Source organism: Otolemur garnettii, unplaced genomic scaffold, assembly GCF_000181295.1.
Source record: "Otolemur garnettii isolate 467f Iridium unplaced genomic scaffold, OtoGar3 scaffold00004, whole genome shotgun sequence".
In the NCBI taxonomy this organism is placed as follows: domain Eukaryota; kingdom Metazoa; phylum Chordata; class Mammalia; order Primates; family Galagidae; genus Otolemur; species Otolemur garnettii.
In genome coordinates this window covers 5,500,110-5,516,491 of record NW_003852399.1, presented here as the reverse complement: position 1 = coordinate 5,516,491, position 16,382 = coordinate 5,500,110, and the positions used below count along the sequence as shown (strand labels likewise).

Below are 16,382 nucleotides of genomic sequence, written 5' to 3'. Positions count from 1 at the left end.
GACATTTAGTAAATATTTATTGAATAGATAAATAAGTAAATAATGTGTATTTCTATGAATCCTGTCAAAGCAAAACAAGAAGGAAAAAAAGAGAGGTAAAATCAGTTTGTTTTCTTCTCCCCCACTGTAGGAATCTTGTTTTCTGTGTTAATAAGTGATTCTGGTTGGCCATAACTTATAGCGGGCACAGTGCCATGAGAAATTTATTGAAGTAATTTTCAACAGCATAAATGTTTAATAACAGATGCACATAGATGGCAGGTTGCCTGTGTCAGCTGCCATCTGTTGGACAGCTGTCTGTTCTAATAGAACTGGCCCATTAGTACTAGACCAACAGCACTCACATATGTTTAAGCTTATTCATTTTTAAAATTTTTCTGAAAGGCCTGAAGAAGGAAAGGTGTTGCTGTGCTTGCTTTCCTGCTCCTACTGAGTGTGTTACGACACCTTGGCAGACCTTGAAGTCCACTTGGTGTGTCATAACGTCCAACAAGGAAGTATGCTCTTCTAAGTGTTGTGTCAGAAGTCAAAGCATGCTAAATAATGGCACTAGGAAACGCTCTCTACTGCAGATAATTTGGTCCAGTTGAGTTCAGTGTCGGTTGTGCAATTGACAACAGAAACTGGCATGAGATAAAGGGGCATAATCCATGCTGGTCATCATTAGTGTGTGTGCTTGTTTTTTTCCTAAAGAGGGCAAAGGCAGTATAGCAAACTCTGTAGAAAATACGGTGTGTCTCCGTATGTACTTGCAGCTAGGTAATGCTCAGTAAAAGCATAGTGATTCTCAGCTTGGATATGCTTGTGAGTAAAAACTTGACCAGACTTTTTGGCTATATAAGGTGGAGACAGTGTTGGTCTGTATAAATTTATTCTGTGGATGACCAGTTGGGTTTGTGGTATATCATAAGGGTGTCCAACCACCCTAAATGTCTCAGTGCTTCATATAATGCTGGCACCCATTGAGACTCAGTAAATATTTGTTGAATGAGTATTTTAGGGTCAATTGAGGCAATTCCCTCTATATGTCTTGTGTGAAAGCAGGTCCCATAACCTTAGATCACGCTGACTATGAATTAGAAGTTCAAAAAGTTGGCATACTTAGTGTACTAAGCAGAACACAGAGCAAATTGCTTCTCATTGAATGTACTCATAATAACTTCATGTCATTTCTAAAATGTATGTCATTGGGTATATATTATTTTGGGAGCTAAACATCTAACAATGGCTGTTTGGGGAGAATAAATCTTTGAGTCTTGGTGCAGTTACAGGAATGACTAATTTTATACTAGATTCTCACATGATTAAAAAGCGTGTGAATGACTCAGCTCAGTAATATCCTTAGCTCCTGTGATCTCCCCTCCCAGTGAAACAACGGCTATAAGGCAATAATGATAATTGGAGGAGGAAAAGACCTTGACTTTGTCCTGTGGCACTAAAATGACACACTTTGAGTAATTTCATATGCATACAATGTTGTTTGAAAGAAATGAAGCAGGTATGTCATCATTGTATAAATATATTTATTATTTATGTCCAAGATGGTGAAAGTAATATGTAGCTTCAGCGTGTGTGAGGGCTGAGTTCTGCATTTTGTTTCTGCTGTTATCTTTTTTCCTAAAATGACAACCATCTGCCTAGGGGGCCAGGGCCACCAGAGGCCTGATGTGTGGTTAAAAGGCTCATTGATTGCCTTCTCCTTGCTGACACAGATAAATACGGTAGTCACTGGAGTGTTGGGTTCCAATTAAATGTGGCTAACTATTCACAGGCGATTTTTGAGCTAAAACTGAACAATTTGTGAAGAGTCTGTAGAACTTTTTGGGATCTGTGTGTTTCTTCATCATACTGCTCCATTTTTCTGAAACAGTTCATAAACAAAGATCTGCACATTTGGAGTCAGCCTCAGAGCTTATCTCTTCTCAGTAGGGTCACCAGTGAGTAAATCGAGCCTCATGGACACTTCTCAGTCCTTATTAGCTTGTCCTCTTCACAGCATTTGTCAGGTCTTGACATTCCTTCCTAGACTTTTTGGATAACTTTCTTTTTTGTCTTCTTAAGTCTTAAACTTTTTCTTTTTTAACTCTTCTAGCTGCCCCATATACATGGTATTCTCCGGGGTTCTGTCTTGGTGCCTTTTTTGTTTCTATTTGTTCAGTCTCCTTGGTGATCCCATTCATTTCCATGGTTTCCATTAAAATCCATACACTGATTCCTCCTCGTGGGTGTTTTTATGTCATTCTCACTGAGCTGTAGACCTGCATATCCAGCCACCCTGAGATAGATGATGAGAGTGATAATGACGGCAGCACTACAGACAGCTCCTGGTTATTAAATATTCTCTGTCAGACAGGTGGATGCTTTGTTGCTTTATTTCATTTATTAACCTCAAAGCAACACTATACATTATTTTATAAAACAGAAAATATACCATAAAAATCTGGATTTCTAACTTCGTCTTTAAAACCTGGGCTTGCCTTCGCACCCAGCAGCAGTCATCCGATGCTGATGAGCAGCTTTCCTCCGACCTGGGCCCGGTACCATCTACTGCAGGATCGTGCTCATCACGTCCCATTGTCCTGCACTTGTTGTGGGTTTTCTCATCTCCTTGCTTCTCCAGCCCTGCAGGCATTCATGACACCTGCTGAAGACTCATGTCTTCTTCTTGTCCCAGCCTGTGGCAGACTTCTGTGTTTTTTCCCCCAGTATTTTAATGACCTTCTCCAATGAAATCTGTCTGTTGCTTTCTTTTAGTGTTTTGATTGATGTTTCCTCATAGGCTCCTCCTTCTCAGTCTACAAACACATTCAAGTCTCTATGCTGAAGTTGGAAAGAAAAGAATAAACTTTTTCGATAATCTGCTGTGTGCCAAAGTCAGACACAAGCATGGTTTAGTTGAGTCTTCACAGCACCGGGTGTTTCTGATTTTTAATTAAGAGATGAGAGAAGACCCAAAAGGATTCACTGACGATCAGTAACCCAGACCAGCTCTGTCTGATCCTGAGGTCCTTGTCCTTTCTCCTCCATCACATCAGCTTCACTTCAAGCTGATTGTCATCCTCTGTGTGAATACACCCGTCTCTTTAGTACTCCCAGTCCCATGATGTGCTTCTCGTCTCCATGTTCTTCCTTTGCCAGCAGACTTCCTTCATCTGTTCACAGAGAACTCTCTTAATCCTTTTTCTCATACCAGCGCAGTATAATTTGGCCTTTCTGTACTTCATTCATTCATCTGAGCCCCCCAGGTAGATAAACCCGGCCTGAGAGATGCTTCACAGATCACAGTTGCAGTGCAGTGTGCGAAGCGCCTCATAATTAAACCAGTGGTTCCTCCCCCCCTTTTCTTTTGCAGTTTTTGGCTGGGGCCTGAACCCACCAGCTCTGGGATACGGGGCCAGCGCCCCACTCCTTTGAGCCACAGGCACCACCCACAGTGGTCCCTTTTAACGCTTCTTATGTAAATGCTCTTGCGTCATTTTTCCAAAAGACAAGCACTTCTTGTATGGAAATTTTCCATTTCCTTTCTTCCGTAGCATGCCTTACTCCTACTTTTCTTCTTTACTTTTGTAGAGTTCCCTTTGCATCGTTCTCTCTCTTTTTTCTTTTTCCCATGCCCTCTGTTTGAAATTCTTTCTAGCTGCTTACCAGACAGATATCTATACAGATTCAGTGATGCCTACTGCTTTCCTCAAGAAAATGACATTTGACTAATTGTCCCCTCAGGAATACCCTGTCTTCTTCTCGCAATGAGACTCAGCAGTTCTCATTGCTTTAAAAATAGCACCCCAGCCTGACCAAGTTGCAGCCCCTCTGCCATCAGTTGACAGGTGGCAGGACCTTCTCTCTCCCCTTCCCTGTGTGCTGTACATCCTGCAGGCATTAATTGTAGTAATTATTTTTGTTTAATTCTCACGGTATTAGTTCACTCCTTATAATCTCATAATATCTTTTGCTCTGTCTGATCAGGTCTCATTTCCATAGCCTGTGTCCCACAGCTATTCACCTTGTACCCCCGATCAACCCGTTCTGGTCTTTTCTTCTCTAAGCTAAGGTGCTTAGCACACAGAGTGCACTCACTGAATATTGAAAGGGTAAGTGGGTGCAGAAAACCTGATCTTTTCTTTCCCTAGGGCAGTATTACATTTTCATTATGTAAGCATTGGGCCTGCTATTTAACTTCTCTGTAGCTTCTCTCATTTTTAAGTTATAGTGATGTAAAGATTAATAAACTATCACGGTTTTAAAAATTCTGATTTTCATTAACCCAGTGTCTTAACTGGGAATTGTATTTCTATGAAATTCATATGTTGGACCTCTAACCCCTAGTACCTTGCAATGTGACTGTGTTTTGGAGGTAGAGTCTTTAAAGAGGTAGTTAATTAGGTCGTTAAGTGGGCCTTAGTCCAACAAGACTGATGCTCTTATAAGAGGAAATTTAGACACAGACCTTTGCAAAGGCAAGACCATGTGATAAGACAGGAGAAGGCTGCTGTGTACAAGTCAAAGAGAAAAACATCAGAAGGAGCCAACCCTGCTGACACTGTGACCTCGGACTTCTTGGTTCTAGAACTATGAGAAAATAAATTTCTGTTGCTTAAGCTACCAAGTCTATAGTGCTTTGTTATAGGAACCCTGGTAACCTAGTACACCTAGTGTCTTTTAATTCACTGGGGTTTGAAGTCCTGTATCTAGGGACTAGTCTATTATCATCTAATAAATCCTCTCCTCCCATCTCAAATTTCCTGGCAGTTTGTTCTCAGAGGAGAGGGCCATCTTTGTCTTTTGTACTAGGTAATATGCCTGATCAGCTACTTGAAGAATTTTCCCCCTGCTCCTTTATCCATTTCTCTTAAAAATGTAAACAAAGCAAGAAACCATTAAAAATAGTCACCATTTGTTTTACTGACTTAAAGAGATAGTGAGGTGAATCTTTTTTATGCTCCCGTTTTGATAGTGGGAATACAGTAAGTTCTTTTTGCAGTGGCAGCTGTGCCACCTGCAGCACCAGACTCTCAGGGAAGACATCTGCAGCAGTGAACTTAGGCTGTATGGCACATTTCTGAAGGTTCTGACTATGGAAAAAATACATTGAATCACCAAATTTGGTTTATTCTGTTTTTCCTAGTCATATTCCCGGTTGTCATGTTGTCAAACTTCAAAATGGCTATTTTTTCCGTTTGTTTCGTCAGCAATGGTTGTAGTTGAACTAGGAAAATTAAACATGTTAACTGTAGTAGAGACTTGGCTGGAAAAGAACATTTGAATTTTACTTACCACTGCTCACATCGGATCTTTTGGGATCATCTCAGATTAAATAATAATTTGAGACTGATCAGACCTATAGATGGCTCATCTGAATGCTTTCTGTAATGTTATCATTAACATCTTGGGTAGATACTAGTCCAGATCTGTTTATAAATCCAGATAGAGAGCCTATCATCTATTTCTAAGAATCTGCAATTAATTTTCTAGGGTCTGCTATGAACTGTTCATACTACGATTTTGAACTTGTTTCATCTTGATGATAGCTAGTCATCATGTGTAATAGCTCTTTTTCTTGAGACATAAGGCATTATTAAATTACCTTTCTCCCTTCTTTTTTCCAAATCATACTATACTAGACATTTTAGGTTCATAATACTTCTTATTTTTGATTTAGCTCACCAAAATGTATAGCAGTTAAACAAAAGAAGATTATATGGTTTATCTCCATGACAAAAGTAAGTCAAAGCAAATAAGATACAGATAGTTGGGCAGCGCCTGTGGCTCAGTGTGTAGGGCACTGACCCCATATACCAAGGGTAGCGGGTTCAAACCTGGACCTGGCCAAACTGCAACAAAAAGTAGCCAGGCGTTGTGGTGGGCACCTGTAGTCCCATCTATTTGGTAGGCTGAGGCAAGAGAATTGCTTAAGCCCAAGAGCTGGAGGTTGCTGTGAGCTATGATGCCATGGCACTGTACCAGGGGCAACAAAGTGAGACCTTGTCTCAAAAAAAAAAGATACAGACAGTCATTTGATCTTATATGCATTGATACTGAAATTCAGAGAGAGCAGAAATATGTCCCACTGACTAGAATCAAAATCAGTAATTTTGTATGTAACTTGTAGTCTTAGCATTCCCTCTAAGTAATTGGATGGCAGAAGATGAGTCATTTTACTGTTTTTCTATCAATCATTTTATTTATTTATGAAACTGGGGAAGGCGGAGTTCAATATTAAATGGACTCTTAAGTTGTCTTCCAGCTCAGAAATTGAACTATATATTTGCTACTAATAGTAACATTGATAACATTGTGGCTTTTTGTGGGTAAGTACGTTTGCAGCTAATGAGATTAATTTATTCAAAACACAGGTATCATGTACCCCTACCGTGTGCTGGGTGCTGGCAGCACAGTGATGAATCAAGAGATCTTGAGTGTTTATGTTTTATTAGGGGAAAGATGTATAAAGATAAGAGCAATCGTATATTATAGGGCTGTGGAAGAAGCTTGTCAAACATGTTTCTGGGCATAGTGGAGAGTTTGGTGAGTTTTGCTTGGCAACAGGAGCAGCAGGAAAGGGCCAGTGGTGAAAGAGACCAATTCTGAAGCCCTGACGCAGAGCAGTGGCAGTGGAGTGGTGGGCAGAAGCTTGATTGTGGTGGCGAAAGCTAGAGAGTGAGGAAGTGGAAACAGTGGCTCCCTTTTCCCAAGGAGGTGGATTATGGACAGAAAATAACTCAGGGGAGCAGGCAGGGATAAGAGGTCGTTTGTTTTAAAATGTGGAAGTGAAGAACCAATGTTAAAATTTGGAGGCAAAGAGTCTATAGATAGATAGGGAAAGTTTATTTGAATGGAAATGAAGAGAATGTAATTGAGAACAAATTGAAGAACAGAGTTGAGGATAGATGGAGGGATGAATGGATAGATAATGTGATAACACAAACAGTAAGGTGTTAATGGTGACATCTGGGGAGTATGGGTAGTCACAGTACAATTTCTTCAACTTTTCTGCATGTTTGAACATTTTGTAATATTGGGACGTAATTTTATAATATGGACAGAGAACATACATTGAGAGTTCAGATTTGAACGGAACAAGGGGGCACTAATCCTCATTGTGGCAGCAAATTAAGGGAGGTTAAGTCTAGAGCCTAAAGTTCTTTTGTAAAGTAGGAATCACTGTCATGCTGGAGCAGAAGGCCAGAAAATAGGAGCGTTGAGAATGAGAATGGAATAACCATGATGGCAAGTGGGAGAGGCACCCAAGCAGACCTGGGTCAAGGAAGACCGGTGATGCTCAGGTTCTCGTGAAATCGCCACGTTTGCTATTTTCCCTCTGGCAGGAGACAGTAAGTTAGTAGGATTATTGAAGGGCTAATAGCTTAAGAAAGCTAAAAAGGAGGATGAGTAGATGGGATGAGTGATTCCCTTCAGTGTTTACCAGAGGTCTGTTCTGGAACAAGTCCCAGCCTGTGTGGTTCTCTGTTCAGGGAATTCTGTTTTTTTAACCTCATTATCTTTTTCTTTGAATTATGCAAGATAAAAACAATGGCTCAAATAACATTTAAGTAAGATAATTTTGTTATCTTACCCAGGTAAAAGAAGAACGTCCAGAAAAAATACCAGATTTAAAGGTATTGGTGGAGAAGAAATTTTTGGCTTTACAGAACAAGAATTCTGATGCAGACTTTCAAAATAATGAGAAGTTTGTACAGTTTAAACAACAGCTGAAAGAACTAAAGAAGCAATGTAAGTCAATGCTTTGCTTTGGTTTGGCTTTTTGAAATTAGGGAACTTACTTGATGAACAATCCCAGAAAAATGATTTTATAAAGTTTGCTCGTCTGCATGGCTTGATCCTCTTTCTAAGTTGCTTTTTATTGTTGCTGCAATTCTATATTTGCCTAACTTTTGGTTCAAATCAACCTGTCCATTTCTGAAAGCCAACAGTTTCCACAAAGTGCTAAGAAAATTCCATAGTAGCTAGGAAAAGTTACACATATTCTTCCACTGCTGGGGAGGGGAATTGGGAAAACAAAATAAAACTGGAAACTATTTTATTAAAATAACAATGATATTCTCCAGATCTCAAACTGCTGTGCCAGTCTTTAAAATAGCCATGCTTTGGTTTTAGTTTTTCTGCTTTGGAGTGGTGTTAGGTATGTTTTCTCAGAAGACAACTTTTTCTTCCCAAATATGGACCAGAGTCTTCTGTATTTGGTTTATCTTTGTGGTAGCATAAATTCCAAGTGATTTTTAAATTTATTGCCTTCGTAGTAAACTATTACATTCAGATTTTTTAATGAACATAATTTTGGTTTAAAAATGAGAATGGGGAAAATAATTTATTTTATAAAAAATTTATTTGAGGGTGGCACCTGTGGCTCAAAGGAGTAGGGTGCCGGGCCCCATGTGCCGAAGGTGGCCAGTTCAAACCCAGCCCTGGCCAAAAACTGAAAGAAAAAAAAAAATTTATTTGAATACGTTACTTGCCAGAAATAATGTATCTTTTCTACACAATAAAGTATGTATGCTTTTTCTTTTCTGTTTTTTTCTGTGTGGTACATATAACAATTTTATGTAAATTGATTTTTTTTCACACCAGCATTTATTTAGTTCTGTAGTCTTTGCTGTTTTTAATATTGAGGTTTGTGTTCCTTAAAGAATTAAATAGTGACGCAAATAGCTTTCCCTAACTTGAGTCTCCTGTCATCATTCACATACACACAGAGCAGAAATATATAGGAGACGTAAATTTAGTATAGGAATTCATGCTGAGAGCTCCAAAAATGACTGAGGAAGCTGCTTCACTTTTGTCTTGTTTACAAATAAGTTTCACAATTAGGAATGTTTTGCAATCACAATGGAACTTTTGCTTTTACTGTATATTTTAGTGGTAAGGTTTTTTTTTGTACTTTAAGTTTATTTGTCTTCATTGAACATGATAACTACTAACATCTTTTTAATATAACCTGTACTATCCCCCTAAGTGGGCAGTAATCCCCCGAAACAGGTAATTTGCCAGCTGCTTTCTAATTGTAAAGATGCTAGTGAATTTCATTTTTGGTGTTGGTCAAAATAGCCAAATATATTTTATTTACTACTTGGAGTCAATACTCACAAATTGTAGCAGACTTAGGATTTGATCATAATTTGAGATTTTAAAGGTATTTTACAGTACAAATTGAAAGATAAACACCCCTGAATTTAAATATTTTCCTTTTTTTGTTACTGTTTACAAAATTATTATTCCATAAGAGATATTAGAAACTTTTAGAATCACATACTTAATGAGAAACACTTTTTCCTTTTTTCCTTTTGATGTTTCTTTTTCTTTTTCTTTTTTATGAGCCAGAGTCTCACTCTGTCACCCTGGGTAGAGTTCCTGATGTCATCATAGCTTACAGCAGCCCCAAATTCTTGAGGTCAAGCGATCCTCTTGCCTCAGTTTTCCTATTTTTAGATGGAAAATTCTTGAGCTCAAGCATGCTGCCCCCCTCAGCCTCCTAGAGTGCTAGGATTATAGGCGTGAGCCACCACACCAGGCCGGGAAACACTTATATGAGAACATACAATTCAACAGAACAATAAATGTTGGAATCATGGTTATTGTTTGGGGTGGGGGGAGAAAGGAAAGAGAAGGTTCCCCAGGCCAGCAGTATATATCATTAGGGTAGACAGTTAAACTGATGACAGAGTAAATTTATATCAAAAGAAATACTTCCTTATGTAAGATTTCCCTGTATATTGTAACACTGGGATTAAAATAACTTTCCCTGTTTTTCCCTTTATTTCCTCTAAAGTAGTCTTTTGAAAAGTTCTTAAATTTCAAATGGCAGAACAAGCAAACATTAATACTCTTTTAAAATGCTCTAGTGGGTGGCGCCCGTAGCTCAGTTGGTAGGGCGTTGTCCACATACACTGAGGCTGGCAGGTTCAAACCTGGCCCTGGCCAGCTAAACAACAATGACAACTGTAACAAAAAAATAGCCGGGCATTATGGCCGGCACCTGTTGTCCCAGCTACATGGGAGGCTGAGGCAAGAGAATCACTTCAGCCTGAGAGTTTGGGGTTGCTGTGAGCTGTGACGTGACACCACGGCACTCTACCGAGGATGACATAATGAGACTCTGTCTCAAACAAAAGAAAGATGCTCTATAAGATGTGTATACCTGACTTGCAAAGTGTAATTTTTAGTGGTGTTCTTAGCACTGTCAGTTAAACTTACACCATGTTTACTGGAGTTTGTTTCTTTAGATTTAATGCTGCTGTGAGGATCCTAATTAGGACTGGGCTCTCACAATCTTGGTGGAGCCAAATCAGAGGAACACTATGATCTATAAATGAGCTAATGAATTTGTTTTGGGAAACATTCTAGAGGTAACTTTTTTTTTAAGATTGGAACATGAAAGCCAGGGAGAGAGACTTGCTTCTAGTTGCCTATTTTGGCAAACAAAAGGCTAAAGTGTTTTTATGGTCTGCCTGTACCTGAAGGGTTCTTTCATGAAAATAACCACCACATTTTCACTAACTTTATCAAGCAAGAACATAAATTCTTGGGATTGAATTTTTTCAAATTATGATCTAATCAGATAATTGCCAGGAAGCTCTTGGGTGGTAAGAGGTCAAGGTGGAGATTGCAGTAAGGTTGTCTGTCAGGTGGTTCTTACTCCGCTGAGGTAGTAAGTTAACCCAGTTAATAGCTGAGCAACTGGTTCTGGAATGTTTAATCTCATGCTTCCTTTATGTCCTTAAAATTTACTGAGAGCCCCCAGAAAGCTTTTATTTACATGGGCCATAACCATTGGCATTTATCATATTAGAAATCAAAACTGTGCAATATAAAATATTAGTCTATTGAAAAATAAACCCATTACGTATTAATATAAATAGCATTTGATATGAACACTATATATTTTTCTAACACAAAGAAAAATTATTGAGAAGAGCAGTATTGTTTTATATTTTTGTAAATCTCTTCCACTTGTGGGTTAATAGACAGCAGGATCCTTACAGTTTCCTCGGCATTTGGTCTATTTGGTTGAAGTATATAATGAAAATGAATGATCTCATGCATTAGTAATTGTACTTGCAGAAAGGACCTCACGGACCACCAGAAGTTCTCACTTGGAGAACTCTAGATCTAAGCCAGGGTCAGTGAACTTTTTTGAACAAATCATTTTATCCACTGGCTGTCCAGTGTCCTATGTAGTAGAGATAATTGTGTCTACTCCCATCTACTGTCTGAGGATCAGTTACCAAGATTAAATGAGCTACTGAGTCTCTGCAAACTCTGAAGGCTTACTTTAGATTTAGGTTACTATTGAGAAAGAGCTAGTACAGCATGGTGGAAAGAATGTGGCTTAGCAAGCAGAGGACACGGGTGTGACTCATTAAATATGTAGCCTGGTCTCCTGCAGATATCACTCGTTTTTCTTCTAATTCTTGGAGTCATATAAAATCATGATGGACTGAAGATAACTTTTAGACTTCTAGACAAGATGAGTAGGATGCGGATGATGGTGACAACTGACTTAGGGAATACTTTCACAGAAAACAGTTCCCTAGACAGTAATTATATTCTTACTAACCCATGTTGTGAAATAATATGATTCGGTTTAAGGCAGACATAACCAGACTTAAAATAATTTTAATTTATCTAAACAATATGTTAAGATAGTTTTCTCTCCTCCTGGCCTTAAAACTGTCTCTGCTATTATTATAACTGGTGGTTTCTTGTAATTTTAACATCAGGAGAACTTAAATGTGTGAACACTTCTGAATAGACACTTTTTAAAGTCATCAAGAAATCTTTCTGGCATTCTTTATTCACTTACCTATTGTGTGATTAACAGGCATTGTAAGTTTTAGAGTGGATCAGTAAAGGGGGAAACTGAGGGCAGTAGACAATAAGTGATACTTAACAAAATATAAGTGCTTGGCTTTGTTGTCAAAAATAGACAACAATTGGCTGTGAATCTGAGATCATCAGGTGTCAAAATCACTTAAAATGAAATATAATTTCATTAGTATAGTTAAATTCTAAAAGTAAAGGAGAGTGGATCTTTTTTAAAATGAAAATGTGCTAATCTGATAATGTTCACTGCTAATTTAGACAAGATATTTAAGTCATTGTTATATGTAGACTATAAGCTGTGGAATATGTAGACTATAAGCTGTGGAGATAATGGAATCCATAAGTGAAAACTAAAAATCATTTTGAGTGACAATTGATATTTGTATCAGACATATATAGAGACACATAGGCATTTATATTGTAATCTAGTAATTATATGGATTAACTCTAAGCACACCCAATCTAGATCTCAAAACTGATAAAATAGGGAGTGTCCATTCACTTCACAAAAGGATTTCACTCAAGGATGCCATTAAGTAGGGAGTTCCTTCTCAGGAACATTAGCATTTTCTTAAATAATTACTTCACTATTCATTGTTGGTAGCTATTCCATTTCCTTCAGCATTGATTTGAAACTGATGTTTAGCTGCATGAGAGCAGGGATTTTCCTGTCTTGCTTACTGCTGCGTTCCTCGAACTCTATCTAGCACGAGGTGTGGGCACATCAGGTTATGATAACACAGGTCTTTGATGGTCACAAGAATCTTCAGAACTGTCCTGTGCTTAAAAGCTTCTGTCCGATCTGAAGGAGACTCCTGTAACCCCTGCTAGCCTGTTGAGGCTGTGAATGGCTATGGACCCTGTGTTGCCAGGTCTTTCATATTCTTTTGGAAAACCGAGACATCTAGCTGATTTATTTTTCAGTTAGTAGATTTTTAAAACACTATGCAAACCAAACTATCCGTCTGTGACCTTTGGCATTACCTTCTCACAATACCAGTTTTTAATGCCTTGTTAAGCTCTTTAATAAGGGGCATTAGCCATTTGATTTACTGTTTATTTGGCTGATTATTAATAGATTGTGATTTCTTCAGAGAAGGGAGTGGTTTTAATTTCAAGATACTCCCAAATAAAACCCGAATGTGCGTTTCTCTTCATTTGGGGATGCATATAATAGAAATCTGTTGGGTTCTATTGAAAACAGATGGGGTTTTGTGATGAGCAGCCAAGTGCCTGGGAACAGCATAGTATGGAGAAGACTAGCCGTTGGGAAGGTGTGTGTGAGTTTTGGAAGTTGACAGAAGAGAGATGAAGAAATAAAGGTAGTGTCAAAAGGGAAAATGTTTGACTCTGCCTAATAGGTTGAGTGCATTTAAACTGGGCAAAGTGTGGACCAACCTGAATTCATGCTGATGCTTTTCAACCTCCAAGTCCTTTACTTTGTTATAACTTATTACTGTGTATCCAAATGAGGTGGATTTCTGACCTGCAGCAAACCAAAGCCAAGACCCCGTAAGACAGGATTTCTTATTCCTCCCTATGTTCCTTTTGTTCCTCAAGTATTAGGAGCTCAGTTAATATTTATAGAAAAGAATTATTCAACTGAGGAGAGACTCTGCCTAGGAAAAAAGAGGTAGAGTGCGCTGGCTCACACCTGTTATCCCCGCACTCTGGGAGGCCGAGGCAGGTGGATTGCCTGAGCTCATGGGTTTGAGACCAGCCTGAGCAAGAGTGAGACCCTGTCTCTAAAAAATAGCCTGGTATTGTGGCAGGTGCCTGTAGTCCTAGCTGCTTGGGAGGCGGAGGCAAGAAAATCACTTAACCCCAAGGGTTTGAGGTTGCTGTGGGCTGTGATGCCTACAGCACTCTACCAAGGGCAACAAAGTAAGACTGTTTCAAAAAGAAATAGAAAAGGAGGCAGAACCTAGCTAAGACAATCGGATGATTAAAGTCCTTTCCCTTTAATAATCTATCATCCCTAAAGAAGAGGATAAGTAAGGGAGAAATGAGCATTTATAGGGTTGGGATCTAAAGTTAACAGAAAAAGCTAACAATTTATACTATGTTTGGAAATCCTTTAAATTTCCCCAAAAGTCAATATACAGAATTGTGTGTCTCTAACCTTCTGCAGTATGTTGGTGTAAATGTAGAGAGTAGAGGGTAACATGCCGTTTCTAACATTGTAGAATACGGCTCACTTTAAATGTAACTGCTTAGAACATTTAAATGAATTTATAAAAACTTAAATTTGTTGGCTCTTCTACAGATAGCTTTATTATCTCTGGAGTTGTCAGTTGGTTTTCCTTTTTTCCTTGATGAAGTTGGATGAAGCCATCGTCACTCATACCATTAACTATTGAGAAACGCTAAAAATCATAAACTTCACAACTGAGATTGATGTTTCCAACCTGGATTGCATCCCTGGCCTGTGGGCTTGTGCTCATTGAGTGAAATTTCAGCGCTATACAGATTTTTTATTCTTTGTGTATTTGTCTCTCTCTCCCTTGCTCCTCTGAGTCAGCTCTGTCTGACTGTCCCTTCTGCTTTCTTTGTGTCTCTCACCCTAGATAGTTTCTCTTTTCCATAAATCTTGACTTACATCAGTGCAACTGAATGGCATCATTCCCATCTTAATGATGAAGCAGCCTGTGGAGGTAAAGTGATCTGCCCAAGGTCACAAAGCTCGGACAGTGGAACCAGAAGACAGCAATGCCAAGGATGAAGAGAGAACATCGGGGAGTGGTGTAGCTGTCTTTTCCCTTCTGCTTCATAAAGCTGTTACTTCCCACAAATGTTTATATTTTAAAACATATTTGGGATACCAAATAGGTAATTAAGGGAATAAAAGAAAAAAGATTAATTCAAATTGAAGAATTGGGCTGGGCACAGTGGCTCCTGCCTGTAATCCCAGCGCTTTGGGAATCCCTGGCAGGAGATCAGTTGAGGCTAGGAGTTTGAGAACAGCCTGGGCAATGTAGTGAAACCTCATCGCTACAAAAAATAAGCTAGTTGTGGTCATGTGTACCTGTAGTCCCAGCTACTTGGGATGCTGAGATGGGGCGTTAACTTGAGCCCAGGAGTTTGAGGTTACAACGAGGTACAATTAGACCACTACACTCTAGCCAGGGCAACAGAGCAAGACCTTGTCTCTAAAAAAAAAAGTAAATTTAAAGAACTGATTCATAGTAGTGGAGTTTTAATCAGGTCATTAAACTACCAGGGGAGCTGTTTTGTAGTGAGAAATCAACTTTTCTATATGTCCTTTATGCTAAGCGTTAAAGATGCTCATCTGTTCTGCATTCATGTTAAGTTTGCTCTATCAGTCTCACTATGTCACCCTTGGTAGAATGCTGTGGCATCACAGCTCACAGCAACCTCAAATTCTTGGGCTCAAGTGATTCTCTTGCCTCAGCCTCCCAAGTAGTTAAGACTACAGGTGCCTGTCACAATGCTTGGCTATTTTTTGGTTGCAGTTGTCATTGTTGTTTAGCAGGCCCGGGCCGGGTTTGAACCTCCAGCCTCAGTGTATGTGGCTGGCGCCGTAACCACTGCACTGTCAGCACCAAGCCTAGGTTTGCTGTATTCTAATTGGTGGGAAATAGTTACAGTAAAAGTTGTAGGCAGGCTTTGTATAATGCCTAGTACATAAAGTACTTAATGGTACCCGTTGAATTAATGAGTAGCCATGGGCATTATTTGAGTGCCTACCTATAGGTAGGATACAGGACGTGCATACTTTATATACATTGTTATTCCTTTCTCTTAACTGTGCGAGATGGCTGAATGCATTTCATAGGTAGAAGATGGCAAAGAGGTAGGATAATTTCCCTAAACTCTTATGTGGGGAAAGTCAAACCCAGGTTTGAGTGACACCAAAGCTCATATGCTTTTCCCCCATATCATACCAACTCTTGAAGATACTTTCATGTATGTTTTATTCTGTTGATTCAAGTAATTCATTCACTTATTGAAAAATTGACTTGTCTTAGGACTCTTATAGTGAGTCAGCTGTTTGGCTGTCCCACGTCACAGAACTACATTGATGATGTACTCCCATGATGCTGAGGAAATGTGCTGCTTCTGTCTGAGAGAGAATCTCTTTCTTGGTCATTTGTATTTAGAGGTCAGGGAGGAGGAATGATACTATATATTAGAATCAGGCGTCCTCAAACGACGGCCCGCAGGCCACATGCAGCCCGCCCAGGACATTTATCCGACCCGCCGGGTGTTTTTGCCATCGCTGCCTGTCCTGCTTAGCAGCCGACTCGTTCCAGGGCCTGCAACAGTCTGAGGGACAGTGAACTGGCCCCCTGTTTAAAAAGTTTGAGGACCCCTGCATAGTGGTCCATGGTTTTGGCAATACATTCAGAATATAGTGCCCAAGAATGATGTTTCTGGTATAAATAGTTGCTATGTTACGGCAGAGGCAAGTAGGATATTTATGGTATCACAAGTTTAGAACAAATTCCATGAAATTTATTTCAAGCATAACAACAATAATCTCTTGCACATACATCATTTCTCTTTTTTTTTTTTTTTTTTTT

At 39.1% G+C, this 16,382-nt stretch overlaps 1 protein-coding gene across 4 annotated transcripts in view; it reads left to right on the top strand.

Annotated features, from left to right (window-relative positions):
* NSMCE2 (NSE2/MMS21 homolog, SMC5-SMC6 complex SUMO ligase) overlaps positions 1-16,382 on the top strand; it is a 225,465-nt gene that overhangs the window by 69,582 nt on the left and 139,501 nt on the right. For all 4 annotated transcript variants that reach the window (XM_003782346.2, XM_023517109.1, XM_023517113.1 and 1 more), the window contains one exon: positions 7,578-7,731. In XM_003782346.2, coding sequence (XP_003782394.1) covers positions 7,578-7,731 — 154 coding nt within the window. The remainder of the gene's footprint in view (positions 1-7,577; positions 7,732-16,382) is intronic.